The sequence below is a fragment of the Larus michahellis genome, chromosome 3 (genome assembly GCF_964199755.1).
Source record: "Larus michahellis chromosome 3, bLarMic1.1, whole genome shotgun sequence".
Taxonomy (NCBI): Eukaryota; Metazoa; Chordata; class Aves; order Charadriiformes; family Laridae; genus Larus; species Larus michahellis.
This window is the reverse complement of record NC_133898.1, coordinates 19,674,620-19,696,517: the sequence shown is the minus strand read 5'-3', so window position 1 is coordinate 19,696,517 and position 21,898 is coordinate 19,674,620. Positions and strand designations below refer to the sequence as shown.

The following is a 21,898-nucleotide window of genomic DNA, read 5'->3' as shown; positions in this document are numbered from 1 at the left end:
TTTTCAGCTGTGGAAAAGGTAGGCAAGCAAGGGTCTTCAAGGGGCAGAAACACACTGCCGGCAAAGGCTGAGTATTCACACTGCTCTTTGCATTTTCTTTCCTCCAGGAACTTCAGAGAAATCCTTTTTTGATCATAGATGGAGTGAGCAGATTTGATATCATGCAAGGAGAAATAGGTAAGGTCATATTCCTGTTTTGGAAAAGATTGGCACAAAGCGATAACCTGTGATTGCTTTGCTATGTTCTGAGTGCTCGGTGGGAAGACATGGACCATGGTAGCTGCAGTAGACCTACAATTAGTGTTGATCAATCCAGACTCATGCAAGTCCACATGCAATTTATTGAAGATATTTTACAAGGTTCCCAAATGCAGCAGCTTTAATCCTTGTTACTTATATATGGCACCTGCCCTTCATGTGTATAAGGACCAGCATAGAAAGGGAGATCCAACTGAGATGAGGCAGATGCTTCAAGTACAGGGGTCAAACACAGTTCTGGGGTAAGTAGGCACAGGTTCAACATGTGTAGGACTGGATTTTCTTTTTATCCTAATGTCTTCATCTGACTGTCAGTGTTTTCTTTCCTGTGGATATTTCTGTCCATCTCTGATGCTTACCCAGACATGTGTCTGCACCCTGTATTGGTTCCATCTTTTTCTGCGGGCCCATAACCATATTTGTCTTTGGGAACAGCTCTGCTCCCATATAGAAGGAAACGTCTTCTTATTTCTCACCACACTGAGAGGTACGAAGATTTCCTAACAGCGTTCTAGACTCCAAGTCTCAACATGACCACAAAAGATGGGAGAAGCGTGAAAGTAGAAAAGGATGGCTGGGTGCCATCAGGGTGCCCAAAGGACATTGCTGGTGAAAACTGGGTAGTGGTTCAGCATTCTGGGGGGAGGAAAGGGAGACAGTAGAACATTGGTTTCTTTTAAAAATATGGCTCTTAGATGTGGAAGTCCACTGTCCCAAAGAGTTAGTTACGGTCCACAACAGTGAGTAACTGAGTGAATGCATTGCATTCTTCCCTCCCTTGAGGTGACTGCTGGATGCTGGCTGCTCTGGGCTCCCTGACACTGCAGAAGCAATTTTTGGAAAATGTTTTACCAAAGGATCAAGGATTCCAGGACAATTATGCTGGGATTTTTCATTTCCGGGTATGTATTCCCTGATGTATTGGTACTACTCGGGCTTGGCTGGTCGGATTATAAAGGTGTCCAAACTGCAATCCCAAATGTTGACATCCTTGAATGCTTTAATTTTTCAGTGCTGACTCACAGTTCAGAATTTTGCAGAAAATCCCAAATTTTCTAATGATTCCTTGTACTCCAGGTGGTACGATCACACTTTAGGGAATTTGAAGCCCTTTTCTGAAATTTGTGACTCCAGAGGTATAGATACCAGCTGTTCAGATAGATTTGTGCACATATATGTTTTAGATGGTATTCTGGTGTCTGCTTTGATTTGGACAGTTTGTTATGACTGCCAGCACACCTGTGTTCTTTATCTATTTGGACTTATTTTCTGTTTCCCCATATACTTCACCTTGCCTTTTTAGCTCATGGAAATGGCTTGAAATTACAAATCCTTGGAGGCAGATCAGAGGAACAGGCTTTTGATATTTTGAAAAGAGATTTGTTTCGGAGAGAGGAGCAAGGCTTTTTAGTAAATCTCACTTTCTACCAACTCTTGAAATTCTTTGAATCTCCCAGGAGGGTGACTGGGATAGTAACTGGCAGGCCTTCCTTTCTTGTGTCTGAGTCAACGAAATATCTTGTGGGATTAGAAGCACTTGCAGTACCATTAAACTCCAGAAGCTAAAGTGGATGTAGAGAGAATCAGTATATACTTGGCCATTTATCATCCCCCTTTTTTCACAAATCTGTTTTGTTATATGCAGTTCAGTACCAAGCAAAGGGCTCTGGCAGTGAGACTTCTTTGACCCTCTGGAGCTCTTGTGGAGCAGCACCAGGAGGATTATCTCTCAGGCATTCTAAATTTTGCTCTGTTCCTTTGCTCCTCGGAATACCAGATGTTTCTGCCTTGGCCCATTTCCAGCATGCAGAGGTGCACCGTATGAGATAAACCAGCTGAAGGGACACCAGTCCACTTAAAACACATTAAAAGGATGCAAGATAGATTGTCTTTCATGAGAGCTTTGAACAGATTAGTTAGGAGCAATCCTTAAATCTTAAGCAGTATAAATACCTTACAGTATTTGAAAATGTTTTCCCTGTCATCTCATCTGCAAATCAATGCAACTGCTTCTGGCTTTCCTTGAGCAATAAACCCCTGAGAAAGCTACTCTGAATGGAAATGCTTCTCGGCAATGCCTTTCAATTATTCCATCAAAGATATTTTACTGCCATCCACAGGCTAAGCCACCAGTCCACAGTTCAGTGAAGAACTGCAAACAAGGCATATCGTATGCTAATATAAAAATTTTAGCTTGTAACTTTTTTCACCCTTTTGGATCTGGAGCATATTGCCTCTCATGAATACGAAGTGTTGCTCCAGTCTTCCTACACAACACTGGCTGTTTGGCTGCAAGAGTTAAGGGTGTTAAGCACTTACTCAGCTGTAGTTAAGATGGGTGACATTTTTGTCTAGGGCATAATTAGCATGGCATTTTTTCACCAGGCATTAAGTTAGTCCTGTGTTTGTATAGGAATCACTTTCTCCGCAACAGAAACTCTGATGCCTCTGAGGCAGCGTGTGCCATGCATTGTGACAGTGAGCAGCAGCAGCTCAGCCTGGGAAAAAAAAAAACAGAAATATTCTGCAGGGACTACAGGGGTTTATGACACAACGCACCAACTCAAAACAGGTGGGATCTGCCCTGAGCGTTAATGTCCCTGCTCTCAGGAAGAAACTGATGAAATCTTTAAAGGCCGTAAGTGGTCAAGACCTCAGTTTTAGGACACATCTAAAAGGTACCTTCTAACACCATGCAAAAGACAGAAGTTGAAAGGCATGGGGTTTTCCCCTTGCTCACTTCTGGAACTGGATTTCTCCAAGATGCCCATCAAGGGAGGGAAAAAGGGAGGCAAAATAACAAGATAGTATTCCCCTTCTTATCAGCAGCACCCTAGTATGTTCTTGTCATCTTGCAACTGCCCATTTCTTTACAGGAAACTAAAGTCCTGATTTAAAAGGCTCACCACAAATATGGAGGCGAAGAACATTCCTCTTTGCAGCCTGCCTAAATAGGGATCCTTTGTTTCACTTACTGTCACATTCCCAGCTGCAGTACTTTAAATCCTGAGTAAATCAAGAAATTTCATGCAGCCAGACACTCCTACAAAAATGTGAAGATATCGGCCCTCTCTGAAGGCCTGTGAGGGAGAATGTCTTCTCCCATAGGACTCTTGCACTCCCAGAGCATCCTAGGACTTTCCACGAGGTTTCTCGTTCCCATTGTGGCTTTTCCTGTCCTAGTGAAATCTGGTGAGAGGACAACCTGAAAGTCTGCAGCAGTCAGGACAAAGCAGCTCTCTTTATCCAGCTGAAGAAAAATACAGTGCTGCATTCAGAAGGCTTCCAAGCTTGAGCTCCCTACCAAAGATGGCCAAGGAAGTTGGCTTTTGGAAAAATGCCACTCAGTGGGTTTGGACTGCATTAATCCTCACAGCCAGTTCCATATTGTTCTCCTTGTTTACCTCTTGTGTTTGCATGTGATGCACCTGTTCTCCATGCGGACCTGCATGCAACCAGCTGTTGACCGGTGACAGGAGGGCACATCAGGTGACCGAAAGGACAGCTCCTTTTGGACTGCCACTGGCTGCTCTCTTTTGGGAAGAGGACGGCCAGTGGCAAGCCTTTCCTCCAACCCCGTCCTGCCAAAGTCAAGCAGAGAGCTCAAACCACTTCTGGACCTCAGTTCAGAGAGTCCAACCCTGCCACCTCTTGCTGCCACCAATGTAGGAAGTGAGAGGCTGGGGTGAGGCAGAGCGTAAGAAGGATCAAACCTGCTTTTGGCTTAGCAGACTGTAAGCTTTTTTGCTGCTGGGCAGATCTGGTCTTGTGCATTTCTAACAGAACAGCTCATTTTGGGGTTTTTCATTGACGAAAGCCGTTGAAATAAAATCATGCTAGACTAAATCTATTGCTGGCATACTTCCACTGGAGTCCTTAGCGTTACTGCAAATAAGAGCTTGGCCTCTTATGATTGCAAATCATGCTAAGCTACATTAATCTGCTAATGACTCTGGAAACGGCTCCTTTAGTTCATCCCCACAGATCTCTTTCCCTGTCTTCTCCCTTGAAAGCTTTCATCAGCTGGATCAGCTGGAGAAACACCTGCTCTGTCCACATGCTGGAGAGACCGCCTGCGTCCCCCTCATCTATCAAGGAGATGGATAACACCTCAAAAACAGTCTTTAGTCACTACACTGTCCCTCTCCATGACAGCACGTCAGAGTCTTAATTGAAACACAGAGAAAAGAAAATCTAGAGACTGGATCTTGACAGAGGCTCTCTGGCCAAGAGGTGTGCTGCCAGGGAAAATCTAAGTGCAGCTGAGGAGTAAGGCTCAATGAACCATCTGAGTGATTGCTCTTTATCCTCTTGGATGCTTGCTATCGCCCAATAACGTTAGCATATTTCCCATGTTGAATCTTTCCTCCCACTGATTACAGGACTGTTTATATTCCCAAATGACTTCCCCTGACACTGGGAAATCAAGCCGCTTGGTAGCTTGTGTAACAATGTAGACCATTAGCCTGAAGCAGTTCAGGAGAGAACTTGCACATATCCATGCTTTAGATTAGTTCCTGTGCTATTTCAGGAGGCCGTTGCTTGGCATGAATATTAGCTCTTAAAAGAGGCTCATTCTTTTCTCTTTCTTTTTTTTCCCCTTTTTTTTTTTTCTCCTTTACAGTTCTGGCAATATGGAGACTGGGTGGATGTAGTGATAGATGACCGGCTGCCATTCCTAAATGGAAGATACCTGTCTGTACACCCTCGAATATCAAATGAATTCTGGCCATCCTTGCTGGAAAAAGCATATGCCAAGTAAATATACCTGGTCTATTCTTCCACCCAGTGCTGAAGGTGGTTTCACCTTATGTTTTATAGAAAAGACACAGTTCACGGTAACAGCTGTGTATGTTGTGCTTATATAAGGAACTGTGGGTGCATGCAAACACAGCCCCAGTATAACCTGGAGATGCTGATCTTGGGCTGAAGACGTAAATGTACCCCATCAAACTCTGGGGTGTTAATGCCTGAGAAGTAAAATGAACAGAGGAATTGCTGGTGACACAAAAGGGGCTGGGCATCTACTTTAAGCAAGCTTCTTTGCCTCTGTTTTCCTTTACATATTTTCCTCTGTTTAGAACTGCAGACTCTAAGCGGGGATTATCTCTGTTTACTAATTACTGTCACTAATCAGAGATCGTGCAGATATTTGGAACAGGCAATGAGAGGAAACACGACTGAAGAACATGCCCAGGCACAACACATGCACTCCTGTGAGTCTCTGGTCAGCTCTCACTTCACTTCACGCAGAGAGCTCTGACTCTTGGCTCCCCAGAGTACTGCAGGGTTAATAATGATTAATAAAGAAATAATAATTTTTATAAATCCTCTGAGGAGTGAAGGGATCAGAATGTGTTCCCTTAGCATGTCATGCTGCCCGTTATTAAATGTACTGAAGAGAAGTTCCTGTGCTAGGGGTGGTATGAAGGGTTGGAATTTGCTACACACACCCTACATCAAGTCGGTGTAACGTCTGCCATGCAGTAAAGAGGGGCTGAAGAAAAGTGCTAATTATTTTGGCAGATTTGATCAAGACTAAGCAAATGTTAAAGCAGCATCTGAGTGACTCGGGAACAGGATGCATTCTGCCCTCAGATACCTTAGAAAAGTTGACTCAGGATTCGGCATCAATTTGCTGCATAAGATTTTAATTACAAAGCAAACCAAACCTCTATTAAATTAAAGTTGCAAGCGATGCTGTTTATGAGATTCCCATTTGAGAAGTTTTTCCCCAATGCCCATGACAAATTCTTTTCATCAGTGTAGGACAAGGACAACCTTTCAAAATACAATTAGCCGCAGACTTCATTTGATTACATTCATTAAATACAGTGTGTATGGTGGGGTTTAACAGCATGCTCTACCTGCTCTAAGTACGGCATGTTCCAGCTTATTTGCTGTCTCAATAAAAAGCACACGATAAAAACAACAAGGACTGTGTTGGCAATATTAAATTATTATCCTATTATTGCACTCTAGCACAGTGAATTTGGAACAGTGCTGAAAACTTGTTTCTGTCTTGCCTTGGGAGCACGGGCAAATGCCTTCACCTCTGTCTTCTTCCTATTTCTCAGGTGCAAAAGGGAAACTGGGCGGTTTTAGTGTAGAGTCGTGACAAAGTATGATGTAGAAACTAACAGTTCAGCTCCATTCGAGCTGAAACATCCATTTGAACTAGTCACCCTTGGCTCCCTTCCTGTTCAGAAGAAAACTGGATACTTCAAGATGAGATGCAGCTCATCTCCCTCAAATGTCTGAGATATGCCTTATTTTTCCACTGTCTGTAAATAACTCTACACAGCTGCCTCAGATGGGAGTGAATACATAGGAAAAAGTCCCTTTTTGCCTCATTCATTCCACAGGATGTGTTGTGTCTGACGATGTATTTCAATCGCGTTTCCTTTTATTACCTGGCCCCAGTGTTTACACACCCCATGCTCACTGCCTCAATGCACATGTCCATTTTTGGAAACAATCACTGTACGTTGTTTATTAAAGCACAGTGTAAGGACTGATTAACTCTCTTTTTTTCCTTCCCAGGTTACGGGGCTCCTACCAGAACTTGCATGGAGGCTACCTTTCTGATGCTTTAGTAGACCTCACAGGTGGAGTCCAAGTGCAGTTTTCATTGAAGGATCCCCCTTCTGATCTGGAAGAAATACTGAAAGCAGCTGCCAAATCTCAGTGTCTGATGGGGTGTAGCACCTCAGGCCATGTGAGTCACAGGGCCAGGAGCATGCCTTTCCTGGTTTACGATGTCTGCATAAAGGTCACTCTTTTGAGTGAAAAAGAAAGTCCATAGTAATTCCCTGTAATAGTTACAGCTTATGGATGCCTGGAGAGATCTTGGCAGCAGAAAGTAGATAAGGTTATGTAGTAAGTAATTTAAAGCCTTTTCGGTAGACGTAGGTGGATTGATCTGTCAGAGAGGGGTCTGTGGCTGCTCTCCTGGATAATTCCACTGTGATAGTGGTATCTTCTTGCAGCAGGGCTGATTTTGGCCTCATAATTTTGTGATCAATTCTAGCAAGGCCAAAATGCACCTCTCTTCTGTGAGAAGATGCTATCGCATTTTGATTTGCAGGCTACCAATATTAATGCTGGTAAATTGCAAAAGGCTTTGTGATGCTCAGCCAGTGTCTTGCTAAAAAGGTGCCGAGGCTTCCCTTACAGCATGTAAGGGAAGACAGCAAAGTCTGCGGTATTGCTCCTGTGGTACCTGGTTCATCAGAACACAAAGCTCAGCTGTTGCAAACAGCCTTAGTCCCTCAGCTCAGACAGCTGAGGCTGGGCTGTGGGTGGCAGGGAAATCCTGGGGCTGTAATCCTCCCAGTGACCCAGTCCAGGTCATTCTGCAGTTGCAGTAGCACTGGACCAGTGAAGAACTTGCAAAATATGTGAAGACCTGTAGTTTTGTTAAATTTACTAGACTGCTTGTGGCTGCGATGGGAACAACAATCACGTTGCTCTGGAGCCACTGTATCTGAGATACTGCCGTAGTCAAAACCAAGTCTCTTTTTCTGCCATTCCAAATGATAGTTCTCGAAGTTGATGGCCATGCCGTTGCAGTGTGGCAGACAGCTAAAAGCTGTGCTTTCTCCCTTCTGCAGCTGAGGAACATAGAGCTGAGGAATGGGATTGTGCAGGGTCATGCCTACACTGTCACAGGAGCTGTGAAGGTAAGATCAAGGACTCGTTCTACCTGTTGATCTCGAACTGGTGATCCACTACAGGGCAGTCATATTGCTGTTCCATTCAGAGTAATTTTAATTAGCTTCACACTTAGGAGGGTTTGTTGAAAGCATGTAGTTCAAATTCCAGGAGATGAAAGGATTCTGGTGGAATTGGAAGAGGGAGGATATGTGAATCCTATAATTTTTTCTAATGGAAAAAATGCAACTTAAATTCACTTTTGTTTTGAGACACTTCAACAGCAAATACAGAATTTCTGGAGATTTTCATGCCATGCTGAATTTTAAAAAATTCACTTTTCTGTTTCAAATGGGAATAGAAGCACCGGCTGAAATTCTGGGATTTGTCATATCATGCAAGTCTACATTTGTTCAGCTCAATCATAAGCTGCCAAAAATCGCTGTATGAAAAGTAAATAACTCATTGGTTCAAGAACAGCATTTCTCCATCTTTTAAAGCTGTTCCTGCTCATGCAGAACTTCTCCTGCCTAGATATTAATATTTCTGGTCTGAAAACAGGACCAATTTATCACACATCAAAAGAAATGAAGGATTTTTTACAACCAGAAGTCAGAACATGGCTTACCGCAGTAAGCCCTAGTGCACACAGGGAGGGTTAACAGTGAGCAAGGCCAAGAAGGAAACCAAACAATGATTATGCTATCAAGCAAGATAGCTACAACACATTTTAATCTAGGAACTTAAAGCACTTTGGAAAGGGGATGTTGTTTTCCCTAAGCTATTTTCTTCCTTCTCCCCTTCTCTTTAATGGTTTTGTGTGTGGGCCTGGCTTTGGCTCATAGCACCTCACGCCATGGCATGCTTGGTGCCATCATCATATTAGTGTGCTGCTTCTTGGAGGATGCTTGCTTGTAGCCAAGAGGAAGCAGGTTGTTTCAGCTTCCTGCTGCTCATGATGTGTGCAGAGAGGAGAAACAGTCTTTGCCCTACCTTACAGGAGTGCCAAGGCATCCGGGTGGGTTGTCCTGTGGGGAAATTATTTGAGGCTGGCCGGGGGCTGGGTCTTTGCCTGGGAAGAGACTGCCATGGCATTTGTTTCCAACACTGCCTGCGTGCATAAGGAGAGCCAGAAACAGAAGGTTTGCTTCTCCTTTCCACTTTCGCCAGCGAAACCAAAATGGTGGAAGTGAGTTGCTTCTGGCTTAAACCAGTGACTGCAAGAGGAGAAAAGCATGAGAAATTCCAGCTGATGGAAACCACAATACTGTAGATATAGAGCCACAGATTCTGTTTTTCATCACCTTTCCATGCTGACTGTCGCCATTCGCTCCAGGCAGTTTAGTGACCTCCTTCCTCAAAGCTTCTGCCTTTGCTGACTCACAGCATCAGATGTGCAGGATTAGGCACTGGACTTTCCCAAGGCTGTTGAAGTCATGCGGTGTGGCAGGAATGCTGCTGCTTCCTTCTTTGTCAGCTATTCACTGCCCTTGGGAAATGAAAACGGGCGCAGTTTTCTCCAACATGTCATTCCTTTACAGTGTAGCAGAAGGCACTGACTTTTAGCTGCAGTCGAATTAAATTAGAAGTTAAACCAGGTCTCCAAGGTGTAGAAGGTGAATGGTTTTATTACCCATCTCTTTAATGAATATCACAATCGTGAAAAGCTGTGACTGAGTTTATTTCTCTTTCCTCTTTACAGATACGCTACAAGAATGGCTGGAAGCATATCGTCAGGATCTGGAATCCATGGGGCCACGGGGAATGGAAGGGGCCTTGGAGTGATAAGTATGGTCTTAAAGCTTTAATCTTATAAGGACACTCTTTTATAAACTTATTGTAAAGGACCTCTTCCTTGCACCCATTATAATGAAGGAGACATTTTAAAATCAATACATTATAAGCCTTTTTTCCACCTGCAAAGCCACTGCCTACAGAAATACAATCCAGGGAAAACTAATGCAGCATCGGTTTTATACGTGCTCCTCACTAGGCCTAGCTCAGGTACCCTTTTTTGTCTATGTGTACATTTTTCCTGGTGGCTATTTCCATATAAATCATGGACGGAAGAGTTGTTACCTTGATTAAGCTGTGGCCATCTCCCCGGACACTGGCTGGCTGCTTCTATGGAATTCTCCTGCAGCAATTGCGCATCCACCTTCCTGCTGCTTCTTCCCCTCCCGTGAGTCTAAATTGGGAATAGGATAGTTAACGGAGTCCATGAGAATTGGGCAGTATTTTTATGCAGTATTGAACACAGAGAGACAGAAAGGGTCTTTGGTTATTGCAAAGTCAAAGTGCCACTGGATGGCTTGAACTGATCTTTTGGATCCTGTGCGCACCTTTGGAGATGCAAGGACCACTTTGCTTCTGTGTGTATAAGCTAACTTCTCTTTCCCGAGGAAAGGGATGATATGGAGGAAGACTGCAACAGTGTTTTGTAAATAAATAGATGATAGTTTTCCTGGTGGAATTGTACCAGTATTTTCCTGACTAGAGAGGTGTTCAGGTGTCACTCTTACGTGATTTAATAGCATCCCACCACTCCCTGTTGCTAGGAGCACTTATAACCTCTCTGCTGGGAAAAGTCAGGCTAGTGTGTTGCATCTGGATGGGCTGGCAGGTGGTGCAAACATGTTTAGGGCTGGGATACTAGCTATCTGCTCAGACAGCATCCTCCCATTTTTTGGAAGGGTGAACTATAATCTTAACTGTAATTGAAATGTCAGTAGAGCGCGTTCACAGGTAAGCTGCATAAATCAATAAATTATTGATTCATGCTCTGTTTATTTATCTTACACTCTGCAGAAAGTACAATTATCACTTAATTATAAACATGCTGCTTGGAAACAACATGTTTGACTGGCTAATGTGCCTTCTGCACATCAATGTAATATCAGCAGTTCGGAGTGCTATGCTTTGGTACCTTGCTAACCTCTCCAGCATGGGGACAAGTGACTGGGGCTTGGAGGGAAGAGGCAGGATTCCCCATCCCAGGGTGGGTGACTCAGGCACAGCAAAGGTGCAGAGCTCTGCTTGCTGGCCTTGGCTATGAAGGTATAGAGCACAGTCCTGTTCCCAAAATGCATTTTGCTTACCCCTCCTGATCCCTCATGACTTGATGGGCTGGTTAGGGGAATGGGCTGGCCAGAGAGATGGAAAATCGTGCCTCACATCTGCTTGTTGATTTGTTCCTGTTTGCAGCTCTCCTCAGTGGGACCATGTTGAGCCTCAATACAGAGAAGCCTACCTCAGAAACAAGGATGATGGAGAATTTTGGTATTTCCCTATTGATCCTTCTCTCTAGCAGGTTTTCTGTTCATGCTCATTATGAAAAAAGAGTCATTTAGGCAGTTCTGTGCTCTTAGTGATGACTCAAAATGCCGTGCGCAAACAGCAAGTTGGAGGTTGTCCTGACGCCATGGTTTCAGAGGAAGCAAGACCTGGAGACATGGTGCTGGCCAAGATCAAGTAACAAGCTGGTGAAAAATATGAAAAGTGAGGGAAATAAAAAAACAGCTCCCTGAGACCTAGTCATTTTGTCACACTGCCCTTCCTCATAAACTGCCTAACTCGAACCTTGGACTGGTGCTCGGAGAGGACAGAGCGCTGAGCAGGTCATAGAGTTTGTGGACTTGACTGCTCTGCAGGTGCTTGTGTTTTTTCACTGCCTCTGATTACTCTCAGATCCAGGTTAGCCGTGTGTGAGCCATCCTTTAGAAAAGCTATTCTTATTCAGAAAGTACACACTTGCCCTGCAAGGCTCTGAGGAAAGCAGGGGAACAGCAGGCTGGTCTGAGATAGATATTGCAGGCTTGAGTAGAGCATGAGCGCAGGGCAGGACACTGTGGTGGGATAAAGCAAGTTGCAATGGCAAAGATGTGCTGTAGACAGCAGGCCTCTACTTAGGTACTACTGAACATGCCCTGTAATTTCCCTGGGGCTGTAGATGCAGTTAGGGCAGCCCAAATTCATTGAGAGCTGACCTCTCCTACAAGGTATCAGCCAGCTCAGCTACAGCCCGCAGCACTTGCTGTAACCCCCTTTTAAAGACACAGGGGGTGAACATGAGTACCTGACTAGTGTCCCAAACTGAAAGATGAGATTTTCTCCTCTGCAGGATGTCCTGCAAAAACTTCCAGGAGCAGTTTTCCTGGCTGTATGTATGTAACAGCACCCCAACCTTTCTGGACTTCGGAGATCAGCACTGCACATCGTGGTCTGTGGACAGGCACATCAACCTGTGGCGTCCAGGCCTTGCCACAGGCAGGAACAACTATTCCTCAGGTAACCAACACTCACTGCAGTCACCCAGTGCTCTCCTCTTCTTCATTGGTACTTACAGTGAAACATTTACTCTGAGCACCAAATTGCAGAAATATTGATTGCCAGTTGCTAATGCCTGCCCTTTCACGTTACAGCACCTATCACCTACAGCACCTATCACATTACAGCACCTAAAGAGGCAGAAACAAAGCAGCAGCACTGGCTGCTGAGTTAAAACAGGGGACGTAGAAACCCTAAACTCTTTAAATCAAAATGTGCTGGTCTATCTTCTCTCAGCCAGTTGCAGTAGGTGTTACTGGGGACCTCATCAGAAAATCTGGTCTGGCAAATACGCGGCTGGTTTTACAGAGTGAGAAATAGTGTGAAATTAAGTGGATATGAAATGAAAGAATTGCGCTACAAAGCTCTGTTTTCGAAGGTAGAAAGGCCTTTGAGCAGATAAGACCATTGGTTTTACTGCATGTGCAAGAACTATTCTGGCATTGCGAACTCCCATTATTAGCAGTATTTTTTAAATTTTTTATCTTATCTTCTTTTCTACAGCTGCATCGCTGTTTGGACTCTGTGTTTTTAATCTGAGATAGTAACATGTGGTCAGTGAAGGACCTTTTCTTTCTGCAACACTGATCCCTGACTTAGCAGCAAACAGGTTTTGGCTTGCAGGTATCAGCTGCCTCCTCATAACCTTGATCACCATGTCTCAAGGGGTGATAATAAAGCAATGCCTGTGCCGCTGCACACCATGGGCACTGGGAATGAGAGAGGAGGTGCAGGGCCTGAACTAAGAGCATGTGGGCAAAGCTATTTTCCTTGGAGCTGTGTTGTCCGCCAGCCCTCTAGTAAAGTTCCTGTCCAAATACAGTCTTGGGCTAAATTGCAGCTTTCAAGGCCGCCCAACAGAGCTACATGGCTTAAGGTCTAGATGGTTTAAGAAGATGCTGCCATCTCAGTCCTTTTTTCCCAGTTTGGGCATTGTACTGCTTTCTTATCAGGGATGCTTCCCATTAACCAAAACCTTGGCCAGGAAGAAGTCTTTCCCTTCTGGTGCTCAGCCTCTGTCCCATCCATCACAAACATGAACAGGAGGAAAGGGAGGATAGCTTTGGGCCATTTTGTCTTTTTCTTTTATGTGTTTATGGTCTCCAAGCCACAGTCCTTTTCAGCTCAGCCACTGGGTCAGGAGGCTGATTAAGAATCACTGCTTTTCTGCCTCGGGAAAGTGTGACATGTACGTGAAGCAAATGTAGGGGGATTGAGAAATCTGCGTGACTTTTATGAATTTGCCAGAGATTTCTAGAATGATTAATGTGCAATTAGTTTAACTCCAGATGCCTCAACTCCTACTAGTAATGTAGAGACTACAGTGCTCTGTTGTATTGAAAGGGTCTTGGAGCAGTAACTACCTAAACCTCTGGGTCCATATAAGCAAGATCTTAGACAATAGGCTACTACTGGGGCATCTATGGGGCTACTGTTAATCTAGTAATACTTCCTCAACAGGTGCAGTTTCAACAAACCCGCAGTATTTCTTCAAAGTGCCAGACTATGACCCCAAAACTTATAATGTAGTCATTTCACTCATGCGAAAACATTCTGAGGATACGCAGGATGCAAAAAACCTGAAGATTGGCTTTTTCATAACTGGGGTAAGCACAATCGGGTATCATATAGACATTGTTGTTTTCTGTGTGGCTTATTATACCTGTACATGGAAATGACAGGCTGAATTACCTTTTGGGCTGTAAAAGAGCAGTCGGTATTTGGAGTAAACTTTTGGATGCCTTCTATCTTAGAACATCACAGGAAAAGTAGAGTTAAGCAGGCTTAGGTTCCTTTCTTCATATCTTTAAGAGGGGACGTGTTGAACTTTCAGTTCTGTAGCATCCCAGGAAGTCCCCAGGTTACAAGAGATTCCAGGGCAATATCCTCTGTGCCCAGCAGTACTGTGACATGCCTTGCTGGCCCGGCACAAGGCATGACAGCCAGCACCAACCACAGCGTTTTAGCAGTACTCCAGGTCTAGTAGGGAAGAGAATGGCCTCTTGTTCCCCCAAATGGGCCTGTCTTTTTCATCCTCCCTTTTCTATCACAGAAATGCCATTCAAAACCCATTTGCAAAATATATGAAAAGCTTTGCTCAAAACCAATAGGCAGGCAATTCACTCAGATACCCGAGACCTCCTTTACAAGTTCCCTGTTTTGCTTTTTTTTTCTTGGTGACTGTCCAGGGAGGTGCCATTTCAAGGGCAGTTATTGTCAGAGCCTTACTAGGCTTACTGAAAGCACAATTGTGTGGATGGATGCTAGTCTTTCTAAAGTGTTTTTGTTGTTGGCTGAGGGGGGTAGGAGGGGGTTATTCTTAACCTGAAGAGCAAAAGGAAGCAGAGATTGCTATGACCCTAACTTCACATTCTCCTGACCACTAGAGAGGTTTGCTCTAGTCCCAGACTTTGAATAAATGATGCTGTAAGTCTAATAGCTCCTCATAAAAGAAGAGCATGGCTTTGTAGATCACACAAAACAGTGTCCGAGAAATAAAAGATGTAATAAAAAAAGCATTCCTCCAGCAAGTGGAACTCACTATCCCTATGCAAAGAGATCCTCTGCCTGGTGCAGATATCAGCCCTGCAGGACTCCATGGGGCCAGCTGTGCCACTTGGAAGGAGCTGCTTCTTGTGGTAAATGAGGAACTTGCTCCTTCCAGCATCCTCATCAGCTGTTCCCCAACAGTCACCAGACGTGGAGGTCCCTTCATACTCTTGCATGATGCATGTCCACCTTGATCAGTTACCCATTTTCGCAGAAAGGACCCTCATTGGGAGGTGATGGCATAGGTCTTGGGTCCCTTGAAAAGAGGTATTTAATCAGGAAGTAGACTAGAATACAGATTTGTTCTATTCTTGCTTTATATTTAAAATATCTTTCTTCCCCTCCAGTTGATGCTCAGGTGTCTTAATTTACTTCTTCTCTCTCTTGTTATATTCCTAAGGGTGGATGAAATTCAATGAGACAGGGCCTCTGTGGGCTGTCAATCCATGGCTCACCTCAGGCTCAGTTTGGGCTTCTGATCCCAGATGGTCTCCTGTGCAGTAGGAGAACAGACCATTACTTAGGGGCACTGGATTACAATGAGGGAGAAGGGGTCTGTCATGCCATAGCTTTTGGTAATGTAATGATATTGGTACAAATCCACACAGCAGATTATACAGAAAATATTCCCCCATGAACATAGATTAAGTGTTTTAACATGAGAGCTGGCCTACCAGCTGCTCACAGCCAGCCCAGTGTCCTGCCCTGGTAGCAGCAAAAGCCAAGTGCAGGAGATAAAACCAGGGTGGGTGTACAGTCCTATTCCCTCAGTTTATTTCCCAGCGTCTAGCCCCAGTGCCTGAGGACAGTCAGAGGTGGCATCTTTGCATAGAAGTTTACAAGGGGTTTTCTTTGCGCAAGGAGAGTGCCATTGCTAAGATTCATGTGGCTTCACTCTTCCTCCCTCAACTGCTTTCACTGCCATTACTCATTAGCAGCATCATTCATTGTTCAGTACCTTTTGAGATGCATCAAATTGTTGCTGTGAAGTAAAAGAGTATTATCTCTTGGTAGGATGAGAGAGGAATGCAGTGCAGGCAAGGATGCAAACCAGAATGGACATATCTGATAGCTCTAGGAAGCCTTTGATTAAATATAGACGTGGAACACTAATACATGGCTGTGAGGGAAGTTTAATGTTGTGTGATAGAGCTGAGCAATCTATAGAGGCTGATTCTTATCTCACACCGGTTTTGACTCCATTGAGATATTAATCTGCTTCTACTTTTTACTAGAAGGGATGTGGAATAAGACCCAAAAGTAAAAGAAAGATTACACTATTTATTTCTTTGCAGCACTGCCCGTTTCTATCTCCTCAAGATCCGACCCATAATACTTGGCAGTCTACATACCTCCCAGCCGTCTGTAACAGTAGTCATCTTTTCTTTTTTTTCCCTCCCAAAATAGCAGTTTTATGTTATTTTCTCCCAAAGGCATGGCTCATAAATAACTCTGCCACGCTGTATAACCATTCTAAATGGAATTTATACATGCTGATGTATTTTGGGGAATATGTTTAGTAAGGGTTTTTTATTATGCTATCTTTACATGTCATCATAGTAATAGCTGTTGCATTATGTTTGTTTCATCTCAGCAAAAATACTGGAATAACAGAAGAAAGATCAGAATATTCTGTTTTCTTGTGATGCTTGCTGGAAGGTTTGAGTTTGTGATTTTTGAAGCATTGTCATCTGGGCGAGATGCTTTAGTGAGCTCTCTGACCACTCTGAGTCACGCTAGATCTCAGGGAAGTTTTAGTAAGAGTATTCATCCTTGATTCCTTCATGAACTCCAGTCTCTTAATGTTAATTGAAGTTCTCTTCAAATCCACTTATATACATTTTGCCTTCTGTTTGTTTGTTTCAGTTCTTCCACCCTTGTGTATTTTTGATATGTCCTTGAACAAAGTCTGTCACCTGGATGGGCTTTTCATGCTGCTGGGAAGGTTACGGCATGTTAGATTTAGTGTATATTTAGAGAGCTGGGGGAATGTAAGGCTGCTGTAAGTGCACTTTCTGATTTACTTTGGTTTCTGACATGGAGGAGAGATAACCAGCTATATTTTTCTTTCAGGAGAACTCCAAAGTTCTGAAACAAATTTTTTCCCTGACTCGAGACGTGACCAACTACTTTACCTTGAGCCCAGGAACCTATGCTGTCGTTCCTGCTACAACAGAGAACCAAGAATTTGAATTTCTCTTACGAATTTTCATGAAGAATCAAGACTACAATGAGTAAGATGATAAGTACTCCTTATAGGTCCCAGGCTTACAGTGTGTCAGGATTTAACAATTTAATGTCAAGATAACTAATGTGGCAATTTGATTTTAACGTCCTCTAGAAGCGTGTTGGGCAGACACAGACAAGTGTTAAGCCCTGTATTGAGGGGAATCAGACATATAGTCGGATGCACAGGGGTGGACACTGCAGAATAGGGCAATAGCTCATCTACAGCCACCCAAGGTCTCAGCTTTGGTGCAAAGAGCCACACAAGCGAGCAATAATTGTGAAATATTCCCCCTCCTCTCCCAGTCGTGGGGAAATCTCTCTTTAGTGAAAGGAGGTCTGAGAGCTTGTTTTTCTTAACAGCTGTTATATAGTTTCCTAGGTTGTGCCGGCTAGACACCAGACGGGATCAGGTCCCATTTTGCTCAGGGAGAGACCGAAAGAAGTAAAGAGCAGTGAAAGGGCCTTGATCCTTTCACCCAGACATCGCATAGACAGGCTGGTAGGGCTTCCTGTGGGTATGAGAGGAGCCTTGAAGAAAAGTTTAGTGGAAGAATAGTATCTTAGTTCATGCAAAGGCAGATATGTGCCTTTTTCACATAAATATCTGGGTGTGCTTTACGTAAAGAGCAAGCCCCAGCACTCAGCCTCACCAAATGACCTTCAAGCATCAGATATACAGTGTCTTTTCTTCAGCAAGCTTTATAGTGGAGGTGATAGCAGCTCTTACCTCATACGCCCATATCTTAATAATGAGATTGTTTTCTAGGTTGGGCCCTGGCAAAAATAGCCCAGAACCGACTAAGGCAACTCCTTAGTTATGGAAAACAAACATGAGAAGTCTGTGCTCTGGGCTGGACTGCCTTCAGCATGATGAGTCATGCACAAGAAGGCTCAGCCTTGGGAGGTATGTCTTTCCAGGAGAGCCTGTGACCTCACACACCTTCCTGAGCTAGGTCAAGCATGGAGTCCCCTTTCTGTGGTCTCTGCAGGACTCACCTATATAATAGCACAGATGCTATAAAAATAGCATCTGGCTTGCCATATTTCTCTGCCAAAAGGAAAACTTGAGTATTGAATGTTGATACTAAGCAAGTCTCAGAAGGAATAGCGACCCCAACTCAATTTCAGGCAATCTGCAGACATTTAAAAGATGTTGTCTTTTAATAGCCCAGATGCTATTTTTATTCCTGACTATTAAACTAGGCAAAGAGAAAGCAGGTGAGAATTTTATGTGGCTCAAGGCAGGGCAGCCCTGTCTTCTGTGTGGTGGAGGTTAGTTCTGGCATGCTCAGAGTGAGACAAGTTACCCTTTCTCTGCTGCTGGTGGCAGCAGGACCAGCTCGGGGAAGACAGTGTCCTCAGAGCAGCCAGAGACTCAGACCTGCTCATGTCTGGTTGCACAGAGACCTGGAACTGGTGCAACAGGCTTGACTGAATTGCAACAGGCTGGGAGATGTGGGTGCTGGGTGTCTTGTGGGGCCATGGGCTGGGCAGGTGCTCCTGTTGGTGCCTGCCTTCTGCCACATCTGCAAATCAGTGCTCTGAAAAGGCATGTTCTCTCCCAGTTTGACTCTTGTAATTCTTTCCTAGGAACCCAAACTCTCTGCACAGCCCAGTGCTGCCGATGGTAAGAACCTGTGAAAACTTATGTAGATATTGGTGGTGGTGAATGGTGCCCAGGGAGCTGACCTTTTGGTAGCCACCTCTACTGACTCTTCTTCTTCCTTCCCTACATACCAGACACCACTCTGCTCTCCCTTCTTTCACCACCCAGTACCTGTCCCAGAGTTTGACTCTGGCACCTTGCGACCTTGCTGGGACAGCAGGTGACCAGCCTGGAGTACCTCTCTGGAGAGACAGGAGTGACAATGAAGCCCTTCCTCTTCACATATGTCTCTTTCAGGGCCCAGTTTTTGAAGGAAACGAAACTTATACAGTCCCTCTGTCAGCCTGTCCATCTGTCCTTTCCGCTTTGCCACGTTTAACACTTTGGCCAACCAAATATAGCAGGAAGGAGACCATTTCAAAGATATTAAATTCTTTCAATGTCTGTAAAATGCATATGTATCCAAGGAGGAGAGAGGGAGAAATCTGTGACTTTCCATGAAAAAGTCACAAATTGAGTTTGACCTCTTTTAAAAAGACCTCACACCTGAGAGTGGGGTTATATATGCCTTCCCCATGAGAATGGCTTCATTTAAGTGCTTGCACCCTATAAAGCACAGGAGTCCATAGGGGTGAGCTACCCAGCTGCCATCTGTTGCTGGACTTCCTCCCTGTGAATGATGCAAATCGCCAGCCCTGATCCAGTCCACGCTGCTGCTTCAACTGGTTGCTTGCAAAATCCTGTCATTGAGAGGCTATTGTAAGTAGTGCCAACTCAGTGCAGGTCCTTGAAGCCAAAGATGTAAAGCTGCTTCAGGAGAATAGGAAGGAGAGTCATTTCCTTGTGATTCATTTTCCAGCCCGCAATTGAGCCCCATTAGAGGGGTAGTGTAAGTGGTGGCTTATTATCTCTTTCCACTGACAAGCTGTCAGTTTACTCGGCTGTTGTTATTAGCCAATGTTTTGACTTTGATGAATTATGGTACCCACGTTTTCTGCTCTTTTTCAGGCAGTTTGATTTCAGGGGTGTGAATTAGAGCCATAGAATGTTTAGGTTGGAAAAGACCTTTAAGATCATCAAGTCCAACCATTAACCTATCAATCACCGCCAAGTCCACCACTAAACCATCTCCCTAAGCACCACATCTACACATCTTTTAAGTACCTCCAGGGATGGTGACTCAACCACTTCCCTGGGCAGCCTGTTCCAATACTTGACAACTCTTTCAGTGAAGAAATTTTTCCTAATATCCAGTCTAAACCCTCCACCAGGGGAGGTTTAGATTGGCTATCTAAGAGCTGAATGCATTAGGGCTTAGGCTTAAATTTTTTTTGGAAGATTTATAATGTTAAGGATAATTCCCCTTAGTGCCTGGTGGATCTCTTCACTAGGTGGTTGAAAAAAAATCACTTAACCAATGAATTGAAATTGCTCAGGTACAGTCAGCATGCCGTGGAGTTGAGAAGGTACAAGAGAAAGGAGAAGTCACCACCTGCTTTATTTCTTTGGTTCACATGAATCTTCATGTGCCCTAAGTCAGTGGTTTCAACTGAGGGCCATCAATAGGGATCAGGCTTTGTATCTCTCTAGTCATGTGTTGAACTTGCTGAACTCCACCTTGGATGTGGTCTGTTGTGTTCCTCAAGCCCTGAGCAGCTCCTTCCTGGTTGTACCAAGTGATGGCATCCAAACTATGCTTCTTCCTTCATTGCAGTAGCTCTTCCTTGCTTCTAGTCCACTTTACTTTCGGGGTGATAAAACTACAGCCTGCCCTTTCTAAAGTGCTGTTTGGATCTTCAGACTTCTGCCTCCAGGTGTTTTGTAACTGAATTATTTATGTGCGTACTTTGTCTTTCATCCAGGAGGCACCAAGACAGAACGAGGACAGCTCCTATAAGGCTGTCTTCTTAAGATACGCTAAGCAGGTATCCTATCTAAAACATCTTGCTGAAAAATAAATAAAAAAGGCATGCGGACTTGCAAAAAGAAAAACTGATCTCCAAAGTTGATACAAATAAATTTAGAAAAACGATTTTTGGAAATGTGGCTCCATCCTCAAGCAGGTTCCCTGAAAACAGTATTGATTCACATGCCAAAACTGCCAGAAAAATGGGACATTCAGCTGGGATAGATTGGCTAGCCCCATATATATCAGAGGAGGACTGGAGATTTGTGGTTGCGCTAGTGATGGGCTTGCATGTGTACTTTTTTTTGGCTTTGGTTTATTTATTTACTGAAAGCAATTAGAAAGCCTTGGGTATTCCCCCCTCTCATCAGCATCATTTTCCATTTGCCTTCGCAGCATTTGGAAACCAGAAATCAGTCAGTGTTTGAGTAATTGATTCCTGCTCTTTCTGAGCCAAACGCTGTGTGTTCACAGGAGATGCTTTTAATGGTTTAATAAACTGTTATAAAGAACTCGTCGACTTAGTCAAGAGGAAAAAAAATCACTGCCAAAAGTTTTTGCACAATGGACCTCTTGCAGTTAATAGTTACATCAGTGCATGAAGGTGAAAATGAACACAGGCTGCCATGCTGAATGCCTTGCAGGGTGTCTCAGGAGGGAGGCAGTCAGCTTTCCCGATGGGTTGGGAGGCTCAGAAGGAAGCAGGCAGCAGCGCCTGTGCTCCCAGCACACTGACCCAGCTGCCTGCTGTGCCTGCCCATCGGCAGCTCCCCAGCTCCCAGCTAGGGGCTGGTGAAGTCAGCAAGTGTTCCCATCGCTGCTGAAAATAGCCCATGGTGATGGGAGTGCCTGTAACTCCCCTGCAGACTCTTGTAGGGAAAGGACAAAGAGTGGCCCAGAGCGTGGAGGGGTTTGTTATGCTCCTGAGGGGGAGCTGCTCCTCTGATATAAGCAGAGGTCCCTCTGCCGTAGTGCATAAGTAAAGAAGTTTTGTGCAAAAGTAACACAGGATAAAACTTTTTGTTCACAGACCTCTCTTTGCATTTTATTCTGCATTAGGGCTCAGATATTGATGCCTCGCAGCTGCAACAACTCCTTAATGAAGTGATCCTGCAAGGTAAAGCTTTTACAACCCAGCTAATGTCTTTAGTACTTCCCTATCCTTAGCCTAATGTACTTTAGAGAGGGGATTTAGTGGTGTCCTGGTGGTCCTCAAAAAATCCTCAGTGCAGCTTACTGCACTGCTGGATCTTGAAGAATGGAAAGTGCCTTCACCAGGGTTCCTTTACAGGCACAACAGTTTGCTTTTATTTTTTAAAGAAAATCAAAGTAACATTCACATGAAGAAGGCACTGCAACCCAGAGCAGCT

The 21,898-nt window shown here is 44.2% G+C and overlaps 1 protein-coding gene across 1 annotated transcript in view; it reads left to right on the top strand.

Annotated features, from left to right (window-relative positions):
• The window catches only part of CAPN13 (calpain 13), a 51,119-nt gene that overhangs the window by 15,258 nt on the left and 13,963 nt on the right, over positions 1-21,898 (top strand). The window contains exons 3-15 of the mRNA XM_074578213.1: positions 108-177; positions 1,042-1,160; positions 4,883-5,016; positions 6,802-6,976; positions 7,872-7,940; positions 9,614-9,699; positions 11,116-11,190; positions 12,032-12,198; positions 13,699-13,844; positions 16,861-17,021; positions 18,607-18,643; positions 20,485-20,547; positions 21,588-21,645. Of these exons, the coding sequence (XP_074434314.1) occupies positions 108-177; positions 1,042-1,160; positions 4,883-5,016; positions 6,802-6,976; positions 7,872-7,940; positions 9,614-9,699; positions 11,116-11,190; positions 12,032-12,198; positions 13,699-13,844; positions 16,861-17,021; positions 18,607-18,643; positions 20,485-20,547; positions 21,588-21,645 (1,360 nt within the window). The remainder of the gene's footprint in view (positions 1-107; positions 178-1,041; positions 1,161-4,882; positions 5,017-6,801; positions 6,977-7,871; positions 7,941-9,613; positions 9,700-11,115; positions 11,191-12,031; positions 12,199-13,698; positions 13,845-16,860; positions 17,022-18,606; positions 18,644-20,484; positions 20,548-21,587; positions 21,646-21,898) is intronic.